Below are 27,827 nucleotides of genomic sequence, written 5' to 3' on the forward strand. Positions count from 1 at the left end.
AAGAACATCAAAAGCTTGCAGCACACACACAAAAAAAAGTTTCAAAATTTTAGCAAGGCAATGTACTTATTAGAGAATGACACGGTGGCGGTTTACCCGCGGCTACTGCGTTTAGCCGCGGGTAACCCGCCAAAAACGGGGAATGAAAATTAGCAGCCTCTGCGGGACGGGGACAAGGCCATCACCGCCCTGTGGAGCGGTGAATGGTCTTGTCACCGCAGTGAGGCATAAAGGATCGTGCGGTCCCCGCAGCACCCACCCGCACGTCGGCTCGATCGTTTAACCAGCTTCCTCTCTCCACCTCACCTTAGTTTGCCGGCTTTCTTTTTCGGCGACCGGAACGCTTTCAAAAGAGCCGCGCATGCGCGGCTGCTCAGTATTCAATCTTCTGCTCTGACCCAACCGGAAACAGGAAGTTGCAGCAGAGCAAAAGATTTAACTTTGAGCAGCCGCGCATGCGCGGCTCTTTAAAAGCGTGCCGGTCGCTGAAAAAGAAAACCGGCAAACTAAGGAGAGCTGGAGAGCAGTAGCGTACCAAAGGGGGGGGCGGGAGGAGCGAAAAAGGTAATGGCGCCAGGCCTTGGAGCACCGAGGCAGACCGCTTCTCCCCCCTCCCAGCCGAACCCCCGCTGACCCTCCAACTCCCCCCCCTGAACCTTTCCGACCCTCCCAGCGAAAGCAGCAAACTGATGTCATCAGTGACGCGGCAGAGGGAGGAGAAAGCCGCGAAGGAGGTTTACTGCTCTCGCTGGGAGGGTCGGAAAGGTTCACGGGGGGGGGGGAGATAGGAGGGTCAGCGGGAGTTCGGCTGGGAGGGGGGAGAAGCGGTCTGCCTCGGTGCTCCATTACCTTCTTCGGGCAGCAGCAGCGTTTACAATTCGCTGCTGTTGCCGGCTTCAGGCCTTGTTCTCTGCCGGGTCCTGCCTACTTCCTGTTTTCATGAAGACAGGACCCGACAGAGAGGAAGGCCTGAAGCGGGCAACAGCAGTGAATTGTGAATGTTGCTGCTGCCCGATGAAGTTCAGGACATCGGGGAAGGAGCAGGGAGAAATCGGCTGCTGGCTTGGGGGTGAGGGTAGGGAAAGAATCGTGGAAGTGGAGAAATTGGCACGATGGCTTTGTGGGGGCTAGGGGGAGAGAGAAAGAAAGGAAAAAATAAAGAGGGGGGGCAGGGGGAGAGAGAAAGAAAGGCAGAAATAAAGAGGGGTCAGGGGGAGAGAGAAAGAAAGGCAGAAAGAAAGAGGGGGACCAAGGGAAGAGAGAAAGAAAGGCAGAAATAAAGAGGGGGTCAAGAGGGAGAGAAAGAAAGGCAGAAAGAAAGAGGAGGGCGAGGGGAAGAGAGAAATAAAGAGGGAGGCCAGGGGAAGAGAGAAAGAAAGGCAGAAATAAAGAGGGGGGCCAGAGGGAGAGAGAAAGAAAGGCAGAAATAAAGAGGGGGTCAAGGGGAGAGAGAAAGAAAGGCAGAAAGAAAGAGGGGGGCCAGGGGGAGAGAGAAAGAAAAGCAGAAATAAAGAGGGGGTCAAGGGGGAGAGAAAGAAAGGCAGAAAGAAAGAGGAGGGCCAGGGGGAGAGAGAAATAAAGAGGGAGGCCAGGGGGAGAGAGAAAGAAAGGCAGAAATAAAGAGGGGGGCCAGGGGGAGAGAGAAAGAAAGGCAGAAATAAAGAGGGGAGCCAGGGGGAGAGAGAAAGAAAGAGGGGGGGCAGGAGAAGAAAGAAGAAGGATCAGAAGAAGGACCAGAGACTCATGAAATCACCAGACAAAAAGGTAGGAAAAATGATTTTATTTTCAACTTAGTGATCAAAATGTGTCCGTTTTGAGAATTTATATCTGCTGTCTATATTTTGCACTATGGCCCCCTTTTACTAAAACGCAATAGCGGTTTTTAGCGCAGGGAGCCTATGAGTGTCGAGAGCAGCGTGGGGCATTCAGCGCAGCTCCCTGCACTAAAAACCGCTATCGCAGTTTAGTAAAAAGGGAGGGGGAATATTTGTCTATTTTTGTATAGTTGTTACTGAGGTGACATTGCATAAAGTCATCTGCATTGACCTCTTTGAAAACCCGCGGAATATAAATGATAATTAACATTTTCTCTGCGTACAGCGTGCTTTGTGTTTTTAAAATTTTATTGTTGGTAGATCATTTTGACTTGGCCACAAAGGTAAGGGGGAGGGAGGGAGGGGAGCTGCTGAAAGACATCTAGTAATCCTTGCAGGCTTGACTGTGCAGGGAATTATTTTTGTAAAATCATGTTTTGTTATGTGACTGGCATTATCTAGACTTTAATTTCTATGAATGAATAGAATGAAAATGATATAAAATTACTTGCTTGCGGGGACCGCGTGTTCCGGCTCACACAAGGAAGGAGGGGGTGAAAGGGAAAAAGTTTCTCTTCCTTGGAAATAGATTCTGAAGTGACCTCATCAAAGAAGACCAGCACCAAATGTACAAGAAATCCCTTAAACAATGTCAAAAGAGCCCAAAATAGAAAACTGCTACTGCCTTGAGACTCCATTATTGAAGGAATCAACTTGAAATCACAGAAGAGACAGGAAAAGGTTAAATGCCTCATGGAATCCTCAGGTACAAAACACAAACCAAATTGTGAATGAAATCAGAGCAGACAGTAAGAATTATAAAATTGATGTCATTATCCATCTGGAAAAAAGGCGTACTAGAAATAATGCCTTAGCAATACAATTTTCAGAAGTTCTATTTGCTCATGGTAAGGGAGAAGAGAGACTGCTAGTGATGGTGGGGGGGCTGATAGAAGATATGAAAGAAGGGTGGTAGAAAGGAACAGATGGTAAAGGAGGGAGGGAAGGGTGGTGGTGGAAAGGAATAGAACAGACATTGAAAGAGGGTAGAGAGGAACAGACCCTGAAAGGAAATGTGGAAGGCAGAGTGGGGAGAAGACGCTGGAAGGGAAGAAGACAGATGCCAGACTATGGGGGAGCGGAGGGAAGAAGATGGGTGCTAGACAGGGACGGTGACGGGGCGGTGAATGGGATGGCAGTGGCGGTGACGGGGCGGTGAAAGGGATGGCGGTGACGGGGCGGTGAAGGGAACGACGGTGACGGGGCGGTGCAGAGGATGGTGGGCCGGGGACGGTGCAGTGACGGGGACAGATTTTTTCCCCGTGTCATTCTCTAGTACTTATCTTGAAGTACTTTGAGCAGACTGAACAGAACAGAAGAACAGAACAAGTCATTTCTATACCGCATAACCAATAAGTTCGATGCAGTTTACAAAATTTAACAAATACAATCTAAAGAAAATTGATTAATTTGTGAACAAATGTACTACTACTACTATTACTATTTATTATTTCTATAGGGCTGAAAGGCGTACGCAGCGCTGTACATTTTAACATACAATAGACAGTCCCTGATCAGAAGAGCTTACAATCTAATTTAGACAGGACATTTCAGGATTGGGGAGGTTATAGTGGATATAGGTATTTGACAACAGTTTTAAAAGGGGGGAGTTTAGAGTTGATAGCAGTTTCAAAAAAGTGGGCCTTTAGCTTTGATTTGAACACTGCTAGGGACGGAGCACGACATATTGATTCAGGCAATCTGTTCCAGGCATACAGCGCCACAAGAAAGAAGGGACAGAGGCTGGAGTTGGCAGTGGAAGAGAAGGGTGCAGATAATAGGGGCTTCCTGATGAGCAGAGATCACGGGGGGAGCATAGGGGGAGATGAGTGAGGAGAGATATCGGGGGGCTTCAGAGCGAACGCATTTGTAGGTCAGCAAGAGGAGTTTAAACTGTAATTGGAAATGGACTGGGAGCCAATAAAGCGACTTGAGAGGGGTAACGTGAGAATAGCGGCTCTCACGGAATATGAGTCGCGCAGCAGCATTTTGAACGGATTGAAGAGGTGAGAGACAGGTGCGCAGGAAGCCCGAGAGAAGTACATTGCAGTAGTCTAAGCGTGAGGTGATGAGAGCATGGACAAGGGTTTTGGTCACATGTTCAGAGAGAAGAGGACGGAGGACACCTCTGTACAGGCAAGAAAATCCTGCTGATACAACTTGACCTTTCTGCAGCCTTCGACTTGGTAGACCACGACATGCTTCTACAAACTCTCGATTCAATAGGAATCTCAGGCAAAGTACTTGCATGGTTCAAAGGATTCCTACAATCAAGAACTTACAGAGTCAAAACAATGCAAGAAAAATCAGAACCATGGTCCAACCCCTGCAGAGTTCCCCAAAGATCACCCTTATCACCTACACTATTCAACATATACATAGCCTCCCTCAGCTACTACCTAGATAATCATGGCATAATTTCATACAGCTACGCAGATGACATCACTATTCTCCTACCCTTCGACCAACCAGAACCCGTCATGACAAGCACAATACACAAAACTCTCGATTCAGTTGCAATTTGGATGACAGAGCACAAATTAAAACTTAACCCTGACAAAACAAATTTCATCCTTCTAGAAAACAACAAAACTCCAACATTAACTAAACTTGTATTAAACTCGATCTCATACCCAATACAACCTACACTAAAATTGCTGCACCATGCAACCCCAAATTAACAAAATAATAAAGGCATCGTTCATGACCATGAGAAATCTAAAAAAAATCTGAACATTCTTCGAAAAGAAGCAATTTCTACTATTGGTACAATCTCTTATCCTTGGGATGATAGACTACTGCAACATACTATACCTACCTTGTCCTGCGAACATGATGAAGCAATTGCAGACAATACAGAATACAGCCCTGAGACTTGTCTATTTCCTAAAAAAATATGACTATATCACAGAGGCATACCATGACTCACACTGGCTTCCAATAGAAACGAGAGTGCACTTCAAATTCTACTGCTTACTTTACAAGGCTCTCAACGGAGAAAGCCCAACCTACTGGAATAACCGACTAAATCAATCCTCCTCAACCAGACACAGAAGATTCCACTCACTATTCACTCACCCATCATCCAAAGATGTCAAACGAAAAAAACTTTATGATAACCTAATAGCCTCCAAAGCAGCTAAACTGGCAGACAAATCACCACTCTGTTATCTTCTACTACAGACTACAAAGCCTTCAGGAGAGATATTAAAACCATACTCTTCAAAAAACACATAAAACCTATCCAGCACAACCAATCCCAACCCAATATCCAACACTCTATTTATCCTTAGATCTCTCTAATACTCTTTTATCTACCAAACGTTATCTAAAACCCATAATTTCACCCTATTCTTATCTCCTAAAGACCTCCACTTCCCTTTGGTAACTCTTTATCCAACGTATATTACCTTAAAAATTTTATGTCATCGCTTATTCTATTCCTTCAAATTTTGAATGTAATTTTTGTTTTAGTTTGGATGTAATCCGCCTTGAACCGCAAAGTAATGGCGGAATAGAAATCACTAATGTAATGTAATGTAATTTTGGTAATGTTATAGAGGAGGAAGCGACAGGATTTGGCGGTCTGTTGGATTTGAACAAAGAAGGAGAGAGGAGTCTTCAGTTGCTTTCAAAAATGATTGTAAGACATGTTACTCAATAACAAAGGTTTCAGTTCCTTGTCCCAGAAAGCCGCCTGATAAGAAAGCAAAGATTGGTGGTATTTTGTGTAACGACAGCCTTTAACAGATGGAAAAGTAAAAAGGCTGTGTGAACTGCATGAATGCTTGGATTGAGTAAAGAAAAAGAATTCAGATAGGTAAGTGAATGGAGTTGCTTATTTTTAAGGGCCTGAGATTCAGTTGGTGACAATCAGCGTTTTGCTGACTGCCACCAAAGTTAAACCTAGAAATTCAATGTAGGGCCATGTCCGAGCTCCAGTATGGAATTGCCAAGTATAGGGAGCAGGCTAAAACATAGCTGGTTAACTGTGATATCTGTTAAGTGCTATTGAAAATGCCCAGTTAATTCCAGACAGATGATTTATTAAACGGTCAGATTTAACAGACAATAAGGTAGGGCTTCCCAATAAGGCAGGGCCCCCTCAGCCAACAGATCCATGTTGAACATACATGAGATAAATCTACATTTAGGACCAGATTTTGTATAGAATACCTACATTAAGCACCACTAGGTATCCTAATCAAGGATGTCTAGCAACACCTAACTTCGGAATCCATGCACAAGTTTTTAAAAAAATTGGTATGACAATTGACCGCACCAGTTTTCAGCTAATCAAAAAAAAAAAAAAATTTAATTTCCAATTAAGAGTTCTGCGTGGAACTCTTAGGATGCCTAGCGACGCCTATCTGAAAATTAGTTATGGTTATGGGCAGAGAATAGGCGTGGTTTACTTAGGTGCTGGTAAATTAGGCCAGGTTACCAGGGCCGACAATCGCGCGGAGAGGTGCCTACAATATAGGCGCACTTAGGTGTTGTTTATAGAATCCGGCCTTGTGCACTAGGCATATGCAACCAACCCCGGGGTCCCTGGAGTAGGTTTGGGAAGCTTTGCTGTATATCATATTCTATGCTTCAAAGGGAAACCCTGTGAAAAATCGCAGTGGCTGTAAACAGATGCAAATGTACCAGGCAAAGTAAACCAAGGAGTTCAATATGAAACCCTATATGTACCTTTCCTTCCCTGACCTCCTCCTATTCTTTTTTTTTCCAGCAGATAAACAATATCCTTGTTGATACATTTATCTGTAGAGAAGGATGAGCAATTTTCAGTGAAGTTTTTCACATGGGTAAACAGCTTTAAAAACTACTCTTCCTGTGTCCTATCTACACTTCATGGAATGAGCCCAGGCTATTTATCAGCTATAATTCAACTACAATCAAGTTTTAAACTTAAATAGTCAGCACAACTTAATAAACCTTATATTCCTTTTGCTTCTTTTATCAGGTTAGCATCCAACTGTAAAATTCTCTTCCACTTTTACTGAGAACTGAATATAATTATTTGAGTTTTGATAGAAGAGTATTTTACTTTTTCTTTTTAAAAATTGTAAAACAGCTAGAACTTTCTATATTTATGTAATATATGAGTTTTTACTCTATATTTGTATTGTATCTGTATGTACAGCCTTATTCATTTTTGGAACTGAAAATTTATTCTAGCAACTAATCTTTTCGCGCAACCTTTCTCCAAGTGTAAAGTCAACAACAGTTTAAAGTTCAATTTATTTGACTTACCGCAAATTTTCAAATGGAAATCTAAGTAGTATACAGGCTCTTACTGACTTCCCCAGTTACACAAAACACGGTGAAAGGGGGGGGGGTTTAAAAAACCCGCTACTGTGCTCCCTACTGTATCACTCACCATGGAATGTGGGCCTTTCCCTGTAATGGATCCAATCCTAATGCACTCCACACCAGCATTTTGGTACAACTCAAAAACTGTATCTGCCACAGCCTCTGCGACTTCCAGCACCAGTCCCAGCTCCTCAGAGAAGAGAGCCTCCAGCACTACAAAGAGAGAAAGTGTAAGATTCTTTGGATGACTAACAGTGTCCCCAAATTATTCTCTTTCATATCCTCTGAACAACTGCCTTCCCTAAGAAACCTCACCGCTGGCTTCAGTAATAGGGAGGTCCACCTCTATGCCATAATTCCCTGCAAAGGCCATCTCTAGAAGACAGGTAATAAGACCTCCATCACTCACATCGTGACCACTGCTCAGAAGAGAAGCTGGAAGTGAAGGCAAGAAATAAGAAACAGAAGATTCAGTGAGAAACTAAGACCTTATGGTAGGCATGGATTCCCCCCACCACCTACCCCCATACTGGAATTCAGTGACTAGTAAGGCATCATCAGTCTCCCTCAGGAAGAAGCTCATAAGTGTCTATTGCAAGCTATCCATTATCACAACATTTCATTTCCTCCCAGCATATTTCTTCTGCCTCTCCCTTTCAAAAGCTCTGTTTCTGTGTTTTCCTTGACCGCTGTAAGGCCTACTTCAACCTTCCTCTTTAGGTCCCTCTGTAAACTCTGCAGGGTCTCCTTCATTTTTCCTAGGGCCCCAACAGAAACTCAAGCTGCTATATTTTGCAAGGGTTCTTGGCAAATCTAAATTTTATCCACTGCTGAAAGTTTACAGGCCGCCATACTACAAAGGAGCTCTATTCCCCTGCTTCAAGTTCACTGGCTCAAATAGCTCATAGAAACTCCTAAGAACCTACCTCGTAGAAGCGTCTGAGTCACATTGAAACAGGCTTTCAAAATTTCTGGATTGTCCATGTCAGGGCTCTGGTCCCCCAGCTGCGAGTAACACTGGGCCAAAGCACTAGCCCCAAGGCGACACTGGCCTGCACTGATCCGCACATGGAGTAGAACCCCTGAAATTAAACCCAACTGCTGATCAGTGAAAAGAACATTTTCCACACTCAAAGATATGGACACCCAACACAGCCAGGTGAAAAATCAGAGATACAGGGGAACATCCCATTCACACCCCTAGAGATACTCCTGTAGACATACATACATACACAAAACAAAAAAATACATTAAAAATAGACTAATAGCAGACTTTTGCAGATAATTTCATGGTCCACTCAAGATGCCCATTTGTCCCTATCTTCTTTGTCACTGAAGATGCTCTGTGACCTCTAGTAACCTCCCTCTCTTGCTGTTCTGGTTGCTCCCTCTATGTTTTCCAAATAGGCTTGAGTAAAATGATGTGGTGGCCATCTTAGTCCATTTTTCAAAGTAATATTTAGATATAAAACAAAAACATATAGGCTTGAATGCTGCCATTTGTTTAGCTAACACGGAACATCACCAATTTAAAGCATAACAGCAATCTGCAGAACTGGCAGCACAATGGGAGCACTCTGAGGGAAGAATATAGAATTCAAAGCAAATATATCAAACAACAGCCACCAGCAGATATCGTAAAAAGCATGATGAACTCTTATGTGACAGGTAGACTAAGAATGTTAAGCAAGAAGAAAATGGGAAGATTAGGTTCTACTGATTTTAATAAAAATTGAGTGTTTTGAGGTATGTAGAGGCTTTTAAAATAAAATTGGGAAATCCAAGATGGCCACCACGGAAATGTTTTGATGCCAGAAAATGGTCAGGGAGAAACACACCAAACTTCTAAAAAAAATTTTAAAAGGAGGTTTTAGAGATGAGGGACCTTAAAGGAGGCCCCAGCAACCTTCAAAAATGCAATTTAAAACCACCCCTGTTGTCTCCCATAGGCTACAATAGCCAGTGCTCACAGTTACTACTGGTGCTGGGACTGTTTTAACTAGGACTCCAGCTGGAATACAGACACTTCTGCTTCAAACAAACATGCAAATGTATCCAAAAGCTTGTATCTTTGGGCTGCCATTCAATTACTACATGGGACTGACACTTTGGATCTCCTAGCTCCACACATGTTGACAGGGGGAGTAGAAACACAGCCGGCACCTGATAAAGCCCTCAGGACTGGCACAGGGTCACATAGCCTGCGTTCAAGCTCTGGATAACCGAGATCTGCTATGAAAGGAATAGTCCCAGAGCTTCCAAACTGTTAGTGCAGACTGGCTAGACAGGTTTCCCTGCTAGCTACAGACTTCTAACCAATGATTCTGTCTTCTTGCAGTCAGAGCTGTCCCAGGACCAATGGGAACCTCTGCAGCAACAAAAAGTCTCATTATTCAGATAAAATACTTGAAAATAATAAAATTGAACTCAGAGCAGATTAGTAAAATACCTTCCAACTCACAAGTAGACAGAAAAACTAAGGAGGAGCTGGAGTGCAGCCCAGAGCAGGAGGTGGAGCCAAAGAAAATTTAACTCCTTCTACACAAATTTGTGAATAGAGGTAAATAACTCACTTGTCAAGATTCATGTGCACTGGAAGCACAATTAAAGCATACTTCTGAGCATCTACATGTAAACAGAGGCTACCTGTATAAATGGTGTTTAGAAATTTAGCAGAAACAAAAAACTCTGTGGAGATGGTGATGTACAAGATGCAGGCTTTATTAAAAGTACAAATTAATAATCCACATAAAATATATCTAGGACCCAAAGAGTTGGGGGACTATGGACCCAACATGGTCTGTATTTCGTCAATGGTGTCTTCCTCAGGGGTCCCTACAGATCCAGATATAAAAGCTCGTGGATTAATAACTAAAAACAAATTGAGTCGTAACTCTGCACAGTTGAGGGATTCTCAAAATCAGGAGAAATTTACACATGGGGATGGTTGGGATGCAATGAAAAATCGAGGGAGCACACCCATACAAGCAAACAAATTTCCCTGTCAGGTTTTGCATCACCTTAGAGACACATTCGGAAATTAAAAATAATTTGTTCTGGCCAGGCCTTTAGGTGAAGAATTAAGGGACTAAATCTCTTCAACCCCATATTTTTAATTTCTGCCTCAGATGTTTAAAGAAAAAGCCTTTGGCGGCTTCCAGTGCTAATTGCTGCCACTTATAAGTGCAGTTTTCTGAAATCAAGGGACCATAAATATAAATATAAAATGATGTAGAATTTCTCTTGCTTTGAGACTGAATGAAAATGATTTTCAAATTGTGGTCCTGAGTTTAGTGTTGTCAAAATTGGATGACTGCAATGCTTTGTATATTGGTTTGTCACAAGCACAGTGTAAGGCATTGCAAATTATACAGACTGCTGCAATAAAGCTGATTGTTGGAATAGGTCTGTTCAATCGTATTCCTATAATATTCATATTCGTATATATAAATAAAATGGTGCCAATCCAGTTGAAGCTTTTAAAAATAGGAAACAACAATTTAAAGTGAATCCTATAATATATAGGAAGTCAATGTAGTGATTTCAGCATAGGAATACGATTGAACTGACCTATTCCAACAATCAGCTTTATTGCAGCAGTCTGTATAATTTGCAATGCCTTACATTGTGCTTGTGACAAACCAATATACAAAGCATTGCATATATAAAATGGAGCTATTTTGTTTTTTATATGAAAATCCCTATGTGGGAGACACCTTAGGAGAAGAAGCAGGAATGGACTAAATAAACTTTTAATTGTTTACGCCTGCCTACTGGAAGTTATTTCCAAAAGCATCCAAAGACTGCTAATTTTCATCAGAACTTGACCAGCCAAGTATCACTAAAAGCCAGTTATGTTGGGAGCATTCCGGGGGCGGACTCAGCACTTGGCTGCTTAAGGGCTAATATTCAGCCCATAAGTGGCCAGGTTTAGAGCATAAATGGAACTGCATAAAAGTCTGTCCTAATTTAATGCACTAGCCCATGACTGCTTAAGTGCTAAATATCGACTTAAACAGCTGTGTATTAGCTTGCTTAAAAATAACCAGATATTCTAAGCTGAAGCCTGCACAAATCTTTGCTTTGAATATCCAGGAATAACTCGTTGGCAGTGAACAAAACACTCGCTCCATTAGCTGGATATTGGACCCGTCATTTTAATTTTTTTCTTAAATAGCTCCACCTGATGTATTGCTCTTAACCTGAAAAGCAGGGAACTCCCTAGCTTTGATCCTACAATACGGAAGATGGATGATCAATATTTTTCCCAACTTACAACATGAAACAAGGGCACTTCAAGTGAGGCCATCTCAGCTGATCTTAATGCCCCAAATGGCTGATAGATAAGTGGACTTGCAGAAATGATAATAGAAACATTGTTACTTAGTACTATGAAGATCCAAAGTAATATTGATTCTATTGGAAATGTGAACAAACATTTAGACCTCATGCAGTAGCGTTTTGTGCTACCTAAAACGCTTGTAGAAAGTATTTTGGAAGCCCAATCAACAAACTATTGCAATAGTTAAAGAAGGGGGTAACAGTGCTTTGAGAGAAAGAAGAACAATAAATAAACAGCCGAGATAAATTAAAGGGCATTTTTCTTTACAATTATAAGGATTTCATTTGAAAAATATTTTGTACAAGATCTAGAATTGTCCTTGATCCACAGCTGAAAATGTTACTCCCTGTGGCCTTTGATGGGACTTACACTCTCTTCCATCCTACCCAATCATTCAGGCATCTACAAAGATGACAGACTACCCATAGCCTTATCCAAAAAAAAAGTGTTGTGAGCTGTGGCAGTAAGATGCAAAGCAAATTATGTCAATAAAAATAAAATAATACAATCAAACTAACAGAAACATCAGTTTTAAAAACAAGTACAGCAATAATTAACTCAGATTTGTCTGGACAAGAAGATCTAGCCCTAATTTCCTTAACTCTGCCCTCTTTTTACACTATTTCCTGGGCTTTTTACTTGATTGCTATGAGACTGGGAATGAGACAGACCCTACCTTTTCCATTGGGGTTCTTCAGATCAGGGGTCACAGTGGCAGTAATATCTGGACAGACAGCATATACAGAAATAACAAGAGACCCTATAGTTTGAAAATAAGAGAAAAAATTTAAGATTATATCAGCAAACATAGAAAGATACAAGAACTACCAATAATAGAAAGGGGTGGGGAGGGAAACAGAGAGGCAAAAAACAGAGACAAAGAGAGAGGCAGGCAGAGTGCACTGAGTCACCTGGTGCTTTTATGGTCTCTGCACCAACTCTGGCTGCCATGCTTAGTGAGTCTTTGCCCCCATCCACAGCGATTCCCAGCTGTGCCATGACATTACACATGGCAGTACAAGCATCATACAGCGCAGCACCCTCACCCGGGAGCTTGGCAGCCCACATCCAGTTACCACTACATTTCACATCCTGGAAAGAAAAAGAAGAATACAGACATCCTGTAAGCTTATGCAGAAAAGGGGTTAGGACAACACAGATGCTCCCTCACAAGTGAAAAAAAAGGAAAAAAAGAATACCTTGTATTTCCTTTTCAAAAAAGCGCACCATCCCTTTACAAACCTTCCTCCACTCTCTGACAACTGAGTGGCTATGTTCATACTGGAGGCTGTATAGTGATCCAGTGCTGCTATCTTGAAATGCTAATATTTTGCTAGCACTAGGTGTTGTGGCCCCACAACCAATAAATACTAATGTATACAGGTCCTAGAATATAAGAAAGGTAGACACATATTTGGAGGATAATTTTTCAGTCATTTACATAGGCAAATAGTGATTTAACCACATAAACTGGCCATCTGAAAGTTGCCCTCCCCCAACGCTTCTAAAAGTAGAGGCTTTGTTCCCAGGGCTGAAGCGTCGAAGATGGAGTCAGAAAGAATTATTGGATTCATGGAGTCGAAGTCAGAAAAAATGTACTGACTCCAACAAAACAATGCTTTAATCTCAAAAAAGAAGGGTTATGTGCCTAATTATTTATTTTAAAATGGGCATTTTTTTTACCTTCCTGTAAAAATTCTTTTAATTTTATAAGTTTTGTCTTATGTTTAGTGATTCTCAATCATGTTTAAAACTTCTTTAATAAATAATATTAAAAAGCCACAACGGCACAGCCTTTAAACCCAAACTTTAATGTGCTACAAAGTAGCCTGATTCATATTGGCAGTGATGAAATCGCTTGTATATTGTGTGCTTTCAATCAGTATAGGAAAGAAGAAATTAGGTTCTTACCTGCTAATTTTCTTTCTTTTAGACGCTCCAGACCAGTATAGTTCACTGATGGGTAATAGCTCACCATGACCAGCAGGTGAAGACTGAGACAAAGCATTGGCTGTAATACTAATAGCTGTGCTTCCTTCTAGTCTAACCAGTCTGCCGAATAGCCAAGCAGAACTAAAAAATGCTAATTATAACAGTAATAACATGCCTAACAGGAGTAACAACTAACATAGAGCAATACTGTTGGAAATTGCATAGAAACCCCTTCAGCTGAGCCAAAGCTGCTGTTCTTTTGATCTCCCCAACCCTATAAAAATACTAGAACCCGCAGAAAAAACTCACTCTACGCGAATCCTGTAAGAACAGACAGACAGGGTGGGGACTGTACCTGTCTGGAGAGTCTAAAAGAAAGAAAATTAGCAGGTGAGAACCTAACTTCTCCTTATTTAGCATCTCTCCAGACCGGTACAGTTCACTGATGGGATGTAAAAGCAGTACCCCATCAAGGGTGGGACCCCTGGAGGGCCGCCAACAGAACACGCTCACCAAACACCGCATCCCGACGCACCTGGATATCCGCAGGGTAGTGTCGCACAAAAGAAGACCAAACCTCAGCCTTATAGATATCCCAGAGAAGACTCAGCCCAAGAAGCTGCCTGACCACGAGTGGAATGAACCTTGAGAAAATCTGGAACAGGCTTCTTCTGAAGAAGATAGGTGGAAGCGATAGTCTCTTTGACCCAGCGCAATGGTAGCCTTGGAAATGTCATCCCTCTAATGAGGACCCGCTAAGAGGACAAAAAAAGAGGCTCTAGCAGACTCACTCAGTTTCCTATCACTCCTAACAAGGAGTGCACAAACTTGCCCTCTCCATAACTCAGGAATCAGTGATTCCATGGTCAAATCATTAGCTTTTAGAATTCAGTGTTCGCTTAAAATTTGAGTTAGAAAGAAAGATAGTTAAGTCCACACAGAAATATCTTTGAGGGAAAGGATAAATACATAGTAACATAGTAGATGACGGCAGATAAAGACCCGACGGCCCAACAATTCTGCCCACTCAAAGAACCCTCCCCTTAAAAGAACCCTCGCCTAAGCATTGGTCCATACTGTCTACCCTTCCTGATTCAATTTAAATTTTTTGCTAAGCTATTGTGAAGATGTTTGGAAAGAAGTTATATAACACTTAGAAAGGTTTTCAGATCAAAATATTTCTCAATTAGTGGAAATTTGGAATGGATAGCTAGAGATTATCTTGATAAATTTGCTGAATATTAGCACTTAACCAGCCAAGTGTCAGATCTGCCCCTGGAGCATCCCCAAAATAGCAGGTTTTTAGTTTGGCACTAATCAGTTATTTTCAGCGGCACTAAGGCCCCGATTCACTAAAGTCAGTGATCATCGCTAAACCAGTTTTCGCAGGTTTAGTGACGATCGCTGCTAAACTGACCTGATTCACAAAATGGCCTACCACGTGTTTTCCCCCCTCGATAGCCCATTTTCTGATCCAGCCATGAAAATTAGTAAAGCCCCATGCAAAATAGCCAAGCGATTGATTCACTTACATTGTTTGACTATTTTCCATTGGGTTTTACGATCCTAAAATCCCAACTGCTGTAGACCTGTCGGTAACTGTCGGTTCCTGGACCCACATCAGTTCCCCAGCCTTAAAGGACCCTGAGGAGGTGAGGTCCGAAGCTCCCATTCCCTCCTCGTGTGTACCATGGCACACAGTACATGGGATACTCCTCCACTGGCAATACGGCGCAAACAGAAGAATTCAGGAAATCGGATGCTAAGGAGTCCATCCCTATTGATTTTTAACAAAACTGAGGGGTTTTGAGCCAGAAAAAAAACTTAAAAAAAGATTGTTTCAAATCCAAGATGACCGCCGCCAGAAAAATCACGCCAAAAACAGCTCATGGAGACAAAATTTTAAAAAATGCAGAAATAGGGGTTTTAGAGGTGAGAGACCTGAACCCTACTCTCAGAAACCCCCAAAATGACTTTTTAGGACTCCCCCCAATTTTCCCATAGGAAATAATGGGGCTGTACTCAATGCTGTGCAATGCTTGCCTGTCTACTCTTTTTTCACACTCACTACAGCTGAAGTGAAAAAAATGGAGAAGGTTCTGAGGCAGAAAATCCTAACAGTCCAATCTTCAGAATCTTTGGGCTGCCAGTCAAACAGACCCCAACCAAATCCTCCACCCCCTGGAACCTCGACGCATGATGGGGGTGGGAAATACACAGTCGGCACCCTGATACTCCGAGGGTAATTACTCGGGACGCCCACAACCTGCGCTTAAGTCTCTGAGAGTATCCGATCCCGAGCTCCAAGATGGCACACAGCAGGCTGGCTCCACAGGTTCATCCAAAGGCTTACCCTGTGAAGCTGCAGTCTGTTTCTGCGGGATCTGCTTCCTTTCCCAGGCAGTGATCCCCTAAATAAGCTGTTTCAAGGCAGTAAAGCCACAGAAAAAAAACATTGAACTTATGTAAAAATAAAAAAAAAAAGATAAAAATAAAAATAAGAAAAATAAAGCAAAGCAGATCAGAAACACCTCTGCACAGTTCACTAGCAGAAAGAAAAAACTGAAGGGGGCACTATACTCCACTGCTATATAGGAGGTGCAGAAAACTTTGAGCACAAATTCTGCAAGATCTGGTTCACGTGTTCGGAACGAACACCTATTGTACAGAATCCGGAGTGGATGGAACAGAGAAAGATATTAGCAAGGTAAGAAACTAAACTAAACCTTAAGCTTATATAGCGCATCTTCTCTATAAATATAGAGCTTGACACGGTTTACAAAAATTAAAAGGGAAGTACAGTGGGAGTTGGTGGTAGGGGGAAGTGGAAATTTAGATTTTTGAAAATAGCCAAGTTTTCAGGTGTCTTCGGAATAGTTGAAAAAAGCCCAGGTTGCGCAGCTGGGCAGGGAAATTATTCCAAAGCTGTGTAGTTTTGAAGTGAAGTGAAGAACCTACCCCCTGTTCTATTAAACTGCGCTAGCAGTTTGTAGCGCAGAGGGCCGCGCTGCTCCCGACGCTCATAGGTACTCTATGAGCATTGGGAGAAGTACTCCACAGCATAAGCAACAGTCACTTGAAAGGAGAATTTTTTCAGCATAAATCAGATTGTGCACACTGAATATGCAAATGCTGAAAGATTAGGCTATGCAAGGGAAAAGACAGATGAGAGACAGACGGTCAGAAAGACATAGATGAAGATATACTTCTATTCTCACCTTCAAATCTGTGACCTCCGCAAACACAAGATTGGTGAGTGCTTCCCCTACTGCCATGCGAGCCCCTGCTGCAGGATCCAGAAGCCCCTTGATAGGCTGCTCTCCTACAGCTGTGGCAGCCCCCACTTTCTCGAAGTAAGAGAGTGCTACAACAGCCACATCAGCCAGGGGGGTATGCAAGGGTCCCACACACTGTTGCTGGGCCACAAGCCCCGTTACAGAACGGTCCACCTATGAAGGAACAAAAAAAAAAAAGTGGTTTTACATTCAGGTACTTTATCATATTTCCCTATCTGTCCTGACAGACTCAAACTCTATCTAGTGTACCTGGGGCAATGGGGAGATTAGGTGACTTGCCCAGGATCACAAGGAACAGCGAGGGATTTGAATCCACATCCTCAGGGTGCTAAGGCTTAGCTCTAACCACTGCGCCACACACTCCCCACAATCAAAGTAACTCAGTAATTGATGGCAGAAAAATAAGCCGTCAAATCAGCCTACATACAGCATACAGTAACAGTGAATGACAAGTTTTAAAATGAGCACATTTTAGGTTAGCCATTCTGTTGTGGTGTTCGGGCATAGTGAGATTTCCCCAAGGTTGCTGAACAATCATGTCGAAAAGGAACATGCAGCTAATTAGCATCAGCAATTCTGTATCATGGCACCTAAATTTAAAGCACCATTTGCATGCTTACAGACTTGTAGCTCTTATACGGATAAGTGTAAAATGCCACGTGTGCGCTCAGTACTGCTCTGATAATGATACTTGCAACCCTCTTAGCATGTAAATGCAAAGGGGCGTTCATGGAGAGAAGATGGGTGAGACCAACATTTACACATATAACTTATATGTAAGTCACACATTAAAGTGCTGCATTTAGGTGTGCGCATTTATGTCTGTTATATAGTAGCATAGTAGATGACGGCAGATAAAGACCTGAATGGTCCATCCAGTCTGCCCAACCTTACCCTCTCTTTAAATTACTGATTTAATTTAAATTTTTCTTCTTCATAGCTTCTTCTGGGCCAGAACCTAAAGCTCTGACTGGTACTGTGCTTAGGTTCCATCTACTGAAGTCTCCATTAAAGCTCACTCCAGCCCATCTAAACTATCCCAGCCCTCCCTCAACCAAATGGCTATATAAGTCTGCACAGTATTGGCCATAGTTCTTCAACATATACCATTATGGCGTAAGTAGGAACACCTAAACGTAGGTGCATACAGTAGATGTTGACTTATGCTAATATTCTACAAAGAATTCTTAGTACTCAGATGCCATTATAGACTTAGGCCTGGATTCTCTATAGGGCACCGATATTGGTGGCCACCTAAAAAGTGGCTGCTGATCATGTGTCAATCACGCAATGGTGCCCTATATAGAATTGTGCCTCTGTGAAAGATAGGTGCCGGAAATGTAGGCCAGGGTTTTCCAGGCCTACATTTCCAGCACCTATCTAATCTGTGAACTGCACTTATGTAGGTGCTTTAGGCTACTTAATGCCACTTCCAGCGTTAGCCATGCCAATAGTTGCGTTCAACAGCCTAAAGTTCCTATGTAGGCGTGATTCTGGCGTGTATTATTTAGGCACCTGTAGGCTAGAAAATGACACGGGGAAAAAATTTATCGCCGTTCCCGCCCCATCCCCGTGAGCTCGTCCCCGTCCCTGCCCCGTCCCTGTCCCTGCCCCTTCCATGCGATCTCAGTCCCCGTCCCACAAGCTCGATTCCCGTCCCTGCCCTGCAAACTGTCAGATCCCACCCACACAAGCCTTGAATAGTTATGATTTTATAATGAACTTATTTTATTAAAGTATAAAAAGAGACTCCACCCTCTAATTTTCATCACTGAACCTGGCATTTCACATTGGGAATCGCTGCTCCGGTGTTTCATGGAGGAAATCGCTGCTCCTGGCATTGTACAAAGCAAATTGCAGGTCGGTTTATTCACGGTTTATTATCTTTTTCAGATCTATTTTACCGAAAAACCAAGGTATTCGCGTTTTTTTGGTATTCACGGCTATGTTCTGTCAGCATCCCCCGCAAACACAAAGGGAGAAGTATATTCTGTACAATTGTCATTTTATAAACACAATACAGAGCAAGGATCAACAAAACCCCTGTCTCCCCTTCCTTTCCACAAATATCCCCTCCACTATTGTGAAAACTGAACAAACCAAATTACTACATAATGATATATAGAAAAATCAAGCTAACAGAATACTTCAGTCACACATGGCAGGAATAGTGTAAGGGGAGATCAACTGCCCCCTGGTCAGAGAGAGAGCCCTAAGCCAGCTGGAAGCTAAAGAATCACAGCCTGAGAAGGCGAGAGGGCGAATGAAAAGGCCTTGAGCATGCGCAGATGCATGTTCAAGGCCCGTCAGAGGCAGGAAGTTCTTCAAGCGGCACCGGCACCTCCTGTGGGCTGCATGCCGGTGCCAGACGGGGGAGTAAGTTTCAAGTTGTTCGGGCGGGGGTGCCGGTTCGAGTGGGGAGGGGCCTTTGCGAGCGGGGAGCGATGCCGGTTCTCAGGGGGGGTGCTCGCAAATCGAGTCAACACTCGGTTTGCGAGACAAGTTTTGCGAGAATGTTTTGCTCGTCTTATAAAACACTTGCAAACTGGGTTACTCACAAACCGAGATTTGACTGTATATCAGATTTCCAGTTCTGGCACATTTTCGAGAAAAAAATAGTTGCCATAAGTTATGAATCAACCCTTGTATCTAAGAAGTAATTCCACTCAGAGAAATACAGTATACTTAGAAAGAAACCTCAGCTCTCAGGTAACACATAATTCACAAATAAAAAGTTCCCATGAACAATGTGGCACCCAATAACAGCCCTCCAACATCTAACCCTCAAGCAGGCGATCGCCAAGTCAAATAAGGATCCCAAACCTTATGATAGAAGGGCAGATTATGCCGACAGATAGCCATCAGCTTGGACATGAGATGTAAGTAATCCAGGCAAGTGTTTACCCTACACATGTCTGGTAACCCCTTGTGTTTCCAGCTAGCAACAATCTCACGACGTGCAGCTGAAAACAATTGTATGGCAAATCAGTGCTCCGGTTTCATAAAACCCGGAATCGGGGGATTGAGCGAATAACATGACATCAATAAGAGGCAATATTTATGTACTATCGACACCAATAATTTGCCTACCTCCTGCCAATACTGTTTGACTATAGGACAGAACCACCACACATGACAAAAATCAACCCTCTGCCCATATTCACGCCAACAGAGCGCCGGTTGGCTTTCTAGCAGTCTCCAATACTGCCATGCCAGGGTTTTAAACAGTGTTGTCACTGTACCGGCACCCCTGGACCAGTCGCTGATTTTTGTCGCCAAAAGTCGACGCCACTCTCAGAAAATGGCTCGGCAATTGTTAAGAATCCACCAGAGTGCCCATTTGTATGTCAGTGTCGGAGAGTGCTAGAAACCTCACTAAAGACAGAGATAAGCCATAACAGCGGGACCTGGAGTGACCCGCCTCTATATAACACATTACCCCCTTCCCAACATACCTTTCACCTATCTCAATGAGACAATACACTTTGTTGGTAATACCTGGCCGCAGCCCTGTTTATTGAATATCAACATATTCAGATAACATTTACATAAATCAATATATAAATTAACAGCCATAAATAACACATTAACAATAACCCATAACAATGGTATCACCATTGTGACCTTGATCCCGAGCTACCATTAGATGTAATTGGCCCCCGACCCCGCCGTCTAAGCTAGGGTCCGAGGGGTGGCATGTCCCACACATGCCCCATTATCCAGGGTCATCCGACCCACCAGGCACAGCTCCCAGCCGGCCCACCGCTCATCCCTTGATGAGCCCATTAGCCAGTAGCTCGGGATACCGCCACCATGACTACCTTACACGCCCCAAAACTAGAGGGCGGGCGGGCGGGAAAGCTGCTTCGGAGGACCCAAACTGTTCGGGTCCTCCGCGAGCCCTGCCTTTTAACCCTTCCCTCCCCCACAATTCCTTTCGGCCGCGACAACCAACGCGATCCCTTCTTGGTGACCGCCCCCTTTTGGGCCCGCTACCCCTACCCCTCCATCGGCCTAACTAGTCCGATGGGCGATCCGGCGGGCCACCCAGCCCCGCGTTAAGTTCGCCCATCGAGACTAGCTCTTGGGCTTTTTATAACAGCGGGACCTGGAGTGACCCGCCTCTATATAACACATTACCCCCTTCCCAACATACCTTTCACCTATCTCAATGAGACAATACACTTTGTTGGTAATACCTGGCCGCAGCCCTGTTTATTGAATATCAACATATTCAGATAACATTTACATAAATCAATATATAAATTAACAGCCATAAATAACACATTAACAATAACCCATAACAATGGTATCACCATTGTGACCTTGATCCCGAGCTACCATTAGATGTAATTGGCCCCCGACCCCGCCGTCTAAGCTAGGGTCCGAGGGGTGGCATGTCCCACACATGCCCCATTATCCAGGGTCATCCGACCCACCAGGCACAGCTCCCAGCCGGCCCACCGCTCATCCCTTGATGAGCCCATTAGCCAGTAGCTCGGGATACCGCCACAGGCCTGTAACGCGTTACAGGCCCCCCCCCAAGGAAAGGAAAACAGGGCTGCGGCTAGAAGACCAACACTCGCTCGCAACAAGAGACGACGTCGTCCAACAGCAAATCACAACTGCTAGCCCATCATGAGGCTCAATGAAGTAGAAGCCCAGCAAGACACAACCCAGGCCAGTTGACCTCCAAGCCCAACCCCAAAGCCCCCAGGACCCTCCCAGAGGGCGGGACGAGGCCCCGAATTGGACCCCCCAAGGACGAGACCCAAACCCTGCCGAAACCACCCCGTTAACAGGACGACAAGAACCCTGCTCGCCCCACACCTCCCCCATGGAGGAACCCCCTGAACAGGCCACAAAGCCCAAGCGAGACAAATCAAGTCGACAGCCCTGTACATCACCAGAACAGCCCCCTGCCCCTAAATCTCCAGACAGTAACCCAAGGCACCAACCACCAGCATAGCAGCTTGGAAAAAACTGGCGGGAAGGCACCACATAACACAGCCGCAGGGCAATCCCCCCACAGGGAGCGGCCGACCCACACCCAGACACACCCCCGCCGGCACCAAGCGTAAAGAGAGCCGCACCGACCGATTGCAACCACTTCAACAAGGCGTCAGGAGAACCCGAAGAACCAGGACTGAGACCCCACGCCCAACTCGCACCTATACACCAGAGGGGCGACAAGGAATAACGCGCCCACATCCGGCTCCAAATCCAGCAAACTAGTCTTGACCAAGAAGTCCCCGAAGGAACCGACTGGGACTAACCAAATCCAAAATGGGCCTCCCCCCGACACAGCCCCGCCCGAGCATGCACCGAACAACTCTAATCCAACCCAACGGGGCCACCGAATAAAACCCCCAGGTCCAAAAGGGGATGGCCATAAACTCAGGACGGGACCCACCGCCAGGTAACGAACAGATATTCCCAGAGCTAATGCGATATACTGCAGGACCACCCTAGCTCTGCCTACCCAAAACGACCTAAGACAAGCGCCACGAACAGCGGCAAGCCAGCCAAAGGAGGAAGGGGGAGAGACAGGGTCGCAGACCGAGGCACCTGTACCGCACCCTATATCACACCGGCCCCCATACAGCCCGCGCCCCAAAGAACCAGGACCACCCTCTCCTGCCACCACCAGACCAACCGCAAGTCAGCGCACGACCGAAATATGAAAACAACCAAGCAGGAGCCCATCACCAGAGGAACCATGATAGCAACTCCGCAACACCCACCAACCAGCAACGAGCCCACGCAGCACCTGGTCCCCTGCCCCTAAGAAACCACCAAACACCTAGTCCAATCACAACCCGCCACCGAGGCACCCCGAAACAGCCCCACTTGCAGGGCAGGGGAATAAAGTCCTTCAGCATTGGAACCAGGGCCCCTCAGCGCCCCGCACTGCAGCACCCCCACGAACCAGGAGCCCCCGCTCCATCTGGGACAAGCATCAACCATCCATCACCACCCCTCGCCCTAGGGGAGGGCACTGCAAGCCCATGGAATTCAGACCGACGCCACGCACCACCAGCAGTGAGCAACCAGCACCACCCAGCCCGCACTGTAAAACCCCAAAACTGACCTAGTCCTCCCTAGGAGGACTCTAAACCATACCCAGTCTCAATCGTGCTCTAAGGAGGTCACCAGAACCTCCTCCAGCTCGCCCCATCCTTGGATACCAATGAACCTGCCCCAGCTAGCCCCAAGGAAACCATCCAAACCAAGCCAGCATTAGCCCATCCCGGGAGTCCCCAGAACCGTTGCCCGGATCCACCCCTCTAGCCAGCCCCCAGGGGAGGCCCAGCACTACCTTCGTTCTGCCCCCCCCCCGGGGAGTCCACAAAACCACCCCGGTCCTCCCACCTCAGGGGGACCGCCGAACCCCACCCAGGACCTGTCACCCCCAGGGAGGCCACAGAACCACCTCAGTCCAGCAACCCCCGTGGAGTCCACTGAATCACCCCCGTCCTGCCCCCCCCGGGGAGTCCACAGAATCACCCTGGTCCTGTCATCCCGGGGAGTCCACCGAACCACCCTGGGTGTTTCCCCCGAGGAGCCGCAGAACCACCCCGATCTTGCCCTCCCATGGAGGCCACAGAACCACCCTAGTCCTGCCACCCCTGGGGAGTCCACAGAATCACCCCAGTCCTGCCCTCCCGGGGAGTCCACAGAACCACCCTGGTCCTGCCATCCCGGGGAGTCCACAGAACCACCCCGGGTTTTTTCCCCCCGGAGAGTCCCCAGAACCCCCCCGGTCCTGCCCCCCCGGGGAGTCCACAGAACCACCTTGGTCCTGCCCCCCCGGGGGGTCCACAGAACCGTCCTAGCACTGCCCCCCAGAGAGACCACAGAACCGCCCGGTCCTGTTCTCCCAGAGGGTCCACAGCACCAGATCAGCCCAATCCCCCAAGGGGAAGCCAGGCCACCAACCAAGCCACATTTCGCTGCCGCAGAACAACTCCATGTCCTGCAGACAGCTGGCAAAAGGGCATGCCACCGTAGCAGTGGCGCCATCCGAAGCTACCACCAAGTCTTTGGACCCCGTCACACGCTGGCTCCAACGTATCCGAAATTCCGTCCATGGACCACCAGTGAAGAAGAGACGATCCCCGGAGACTGCCGTCTCCAGACCTGAAACAAAACCAAAAGAGCAGCAGCAAACCCCCAAAGCATCCACCCGATAGAACACCCGTCAGTGGCCTCAGCCCCTACTGACATCCCCACCTCCAGGCCAAGCCCCCCCCCCATCCGGACCCCTGCCCCAGGAAAAGGAAAAGGAGGAGAAGGAGCCGACTCACCAGGAGACCGCAAGACCATAAAGAAGAGGGAACAAGGCCCTAGAGCAAGGAGCCACCAGAGCGAACTCCCCCACCTGCCACCAAGGCACCCGCCCTCCAACGGAAGGACCCTGCCTCCCTCCACACGGACACGAAGCCAGCGCGTAAGAGCAGCACCCACGCGCAAGAGTAACTGAGAGGAGCTACAGGGCAGGAAACCCCCCCACTGCAGGGGCCGAGGCAGAATCTGTATCCACCTCGCCCCAAGCTCCCCCCCAATCAGGCACAGGCTGAGGAACCTGATTCAATGAGGTTTGGTTTCGGTTTTATTTCATTTTATGTTATTTTTATTTTATTTAATTTAATTTTATTATATTTTTATATTTTAGTATAACACATTGGTACAGAGGAAAAGGGGGGCCCTATCCGCCCCACCGCCTCACCACAAGGCCTAGCCGCCGCCCATGAGGCAGTCAAAACAGCAGCCCGGCAACCCTGTGAAGAAACAGGCAGCACACAACGAGCACCCCCACTCCTGCCCCCAGTGATCCAGGATCCTTTGCTAAGGTGGCCGGGAGAGGGGCAGCATGCATGAGCCCCACTGCACGCACCAAGCGCCGTCCACTTACAACGCTACGAGCGCAGGGGCGCCCCGATCTGTGCCCTCTCGCGCCTGATCCTCTCCCTCTCCCCGCCAACGTGACCCAGAGGAGGAAGACGAAGAAGAGGAAGAAGAGGTTGCAGAGGAGTAAGAGGAAGACAACGAAGAATCTCTGCCCCCCCGTCTCTTTTTAACCTTACCCTTTTTCTTCCCCCGTTTTCCCCGAACACTAACCCCAGCCCCTAGGGCCATGTTACCCGTGATCCGGTCGTCTCCAGGTCTGTGTCCGCCTCCCGCTGCTCCCGAAGTGGCGCCTTCCGCAGCAGCCACTGTAGCTGGACGCTGCTGGTCTCGAGCATGCTCTCCGCCACCGATCTGTGGAGTTGCAGCCGTTCCTCCGCTAGACTGTCCCGTATCAGAAGTCCCAGCCGTCTCGACAGGTCCCGCAGCGATGTCCTGTGGGAAGAAATCCGAACAGGGGCCAGCAACCGGCACAGCAGCAGGGTAGTAAGCCCCGTAGAACCAGCCCCAACATGAGGTCCCCCGCTACCCCCAAGCGCACCCGGTCCCCAAAGATAAGGAGGAAACGGTGGAGGGACTGACTCCCCGGGGGTTCCACTCCAGGGCGCGCGCCAGGGACCTGTAGACCAGGGAGCCCACCACCCCGCTGGGCCCGTTGGCCCACCTCCCCCCGTTCCTGATGTCGAGGGGGTGCCAGGAACAGCGGCAGACTCGGGCGCATTCCCCCCAGCCCGATCTCATGGGGAACTCGGGTGCCACCGCCGGCTCTCTCCCCGGCCCACCACCCCCCCTGTGAGCGGGCTCATGATGGGCAGGCTCTGGGGCCACCGCCCCCGGGTCCCCGACGACCGTGACCCTCCCGGCCAGCAAGGCACCCGAGTTCTGCGCCCCCACAACGCTCCTCCCCCTTCCCGCGGCAGGGTTCCGGCTCCTGCCCCTGCAGGTAGACCCCGCACCGCGACGAACCCTCAACTTCCTCTTACCCTCTTCTCCTGAACCCTCAGCCTCCCCTCCTGGCGCAGTGTCAGCCCTTCTCCCCAGCTGAGGCCTGAATCCTCAACCTCCGGTCACCAACCCTGCACTCAACCCCTGAGCCAGCCCGGTTTCCACTCCTCCACCTGCCTCTGGCCTCGCCCCCACTGCCTCCAGCGCTATGGCTGCCCGTGCCGATGCGCGGGAGCGCCTCGGAGGTAACTGCCTGCCCCCCCCTGCAGCCACACTCACCAGGCATAGATCCTCCTCGTCGAGGGAGTCGCCAGCCAGCAGAAAAATCTCAGCTGGGTCCGCCTGCAATGAGTGCGCCATGCTCTCCCGCTCCGGTCGGCCACGTGCAGAAAAGGTAGGCCGCGAACCGCGCGTCTGGCCGGCGGTCCTCTTCGCAGCACTGCGCCTCGCTCGGCACAGCAATCCGCGACCGCGAGCGCCCTCCCGGCCCGCAAGCTGCTCCAGCGGATCGGCTCTTGCAGGGGGACTGCAGGCTGCGCTCGCGAACGGAAAGCTGCTTCGGAGGACCCAAACTGTTCGGGTCCTCCGCGAGCCCTGCCTTTTAACCCTTCCCTCCCCCACAATTCCTTTCGGCCGCGACAACCAACGCGATCCCTTCTTGGTGACCGCCCCCTTTTGGGCCCGCTACCCCTACCCCTCCATCGGCCTAACTAGTCCGATGGGCGATCCGGCGGGCCACCCAGCCCCGCGTTAAGTTCGCCCATCGAGACTAGCTCTTGGGCTTTTTATTCTGATACTCTGCCGCTAAAATGCCTGCAGGCTAAACCGTCAGAAAACAGTTTAGCAACAGCATTAAAGTTTTGAAAATCTGTGCCTTAGACTTATAAAGTTCCATAGGTTACTAAGGAACTTTGCAAGTCTAAGTGCTTTGAAAATACACCTCTATGTCACTTACACATTTCTTAATTATTAAAAATCAGTTTCTACAAAAGCCTACCTGGATTCAATAAAGTCTTGTCCTGAAATATCTTAATCAAAGTGTATTTTTCTCAGTGAAGGAAAAAAATTTTAAATAAAACTTTAAAACTGCTCTGTATAGAGAGCAAAAGCAATTGCACAGGACTTAGGGATCCTTTAACTATAGTGCATTAACTGATTTAGGGCACGCTAATTATGAGCACATGCTAAATGCTAACATAATGGGGTTATTGGCGTTTAGAACACACTAATTGTTAGCGTGCGCTAAATCAGTTAGTGAATTTTAGTAAAAGGACCCCATAAAATTTGACACACTGGAGCAGACTAAAGATCCATCTACCCAAGCATAGTTTTTCCAACAATGGCTAATCCAGGCCACAAGCACCTGGCAGGATCCAAAAAATTAGCAGCATTCCACGCTACTTAACCCCAGGGATAAGCAATGGCTTTCCTTGGATCTACTTTAATAATTGTTTATAGGCTTTTCTTCCAGAAATTTGATCAAATAATTTTTAAACCCAGTTCAAAATATAAGCCCTCCTTGACGTGTAAATTATAGCATCATTTTTCAGGACTGTAAACGCTGCTCCATGCTGGTTACTCTAATGCTTTCTAGGGAACGCAATGCTGTTCTAGAACTGTAACCACTGCTCTAAGCACAGATGTTTTCTAAAGACAATGCTCCAGAGCAGAAGAGTTTCAACCTAAGCTTACCTTATTAGTTAAATATCTTTTGCTTCCCACAGATGGCAATTTAAGTATGCGGTGGAGAGCCTCCAACACAGTGAGGTTGCAGGGGAGGGACAGAGGTTGAAAAGCAGGCATCACACGATTCAAAGTAAAATCCTGAAAATATAAATATTTTAGCTGTGGGGAATCTCAGAGTTCATGCAATGCTAATCTTTCCCAGAAGGCAGCACCATAAGGAATGGTGAAGGGTGCTGACTGCAGAGGGATTTTGCCTCCCCCATACTGTACCTTACGTGGCATCTTCCCCAGCACCCACTCCAACTGCAGATCCACAGGGTGCCTTTTCTTCTTATCAGAAGTTGTATCAGTAATGGAATCTTGTGAAGAACCATCCACCAGCACAATCTGTGGATCATCAAATATAAATTTTAAAGAATATATTTTTTAAGAAATTCACTCAAGGGAGTGTATAGCAAGAATAAGTCAAACAAAAGAAATACACAATTAAATAAGAACAAAACCAAATTCCTTTGGCAAGGACCC

At 46.5% G+C, this 27,827-nt stretch overlaps 1 protein-coding gene across 2 annotated transcripts in view; it reads right to left on the reverse strand.

Annotated features, from left to right (window-relative positions):
• PFAS (phosphoribosylformylglycinamidine synthase) overlaps nucleotides 1-27,827 on the reverse strand; it is a 149,943-nt gene that overhangs the window by 25,832 nt on the left and 96,284 nt on the right. For both annotated transcript variants that reach the window (XM_033944969.1, XM_033944968.1), the window contains exons 16-23: nucleotides 27,573-27,689; nucleotides 27,309-27,440; nucleotides 16,686-16,916; nucleotides 12,447-12,627; nucleotides 12,212-12,295; nucleotides 8,120-8,275; nucleotides 7,509-7,628; nucleotides 7,261-7,406 (exon numbers count right to left, since the gene is read on the reverse strand). In XM_033944969.1, coding sequence (XP_033800860.1) covers nucleotides 7,261-7,406; nucleotides 7,509-7,628; nucleotides 8,120-8,275; nucleotides 12,212-12,295; nucleotides 12,447-12,627; nucleotides 16,686-16,916; nucleotides 27,309-27,440; nucleotides 27,573-27,689 — 1,167 coding nt within the window. The remainder of the gene's footprint in view (nucleotides 1-7,260; nucleotides 7,407-7,508; nucleotides 7,629-8,119; nucleotides 8,276-12,211; nucleotides 12,296-12,446; nucleotides 12,628-16,685; nucleotides 16,917-27,308; nucleotides 27,441-27,572; nucleotides 27,690-27,827) is intronic.

The sequence above is a fragment of the Geotrypetes seraphini genome, chromosome 5 (assembly GCF_902459505.1).
Source record: "Geotrypetes seraphini chromosome 5, aGeoSer1.1, whole genome shotgun sequence".
NCBI classification, from domain to species: domain Eukaryota; kingdom Metazoa; phylum Chordata; class Amphibia; order Gymnophiona; family Dermophiidae; genus Geotrypetes; species Geotrypetes seraphini.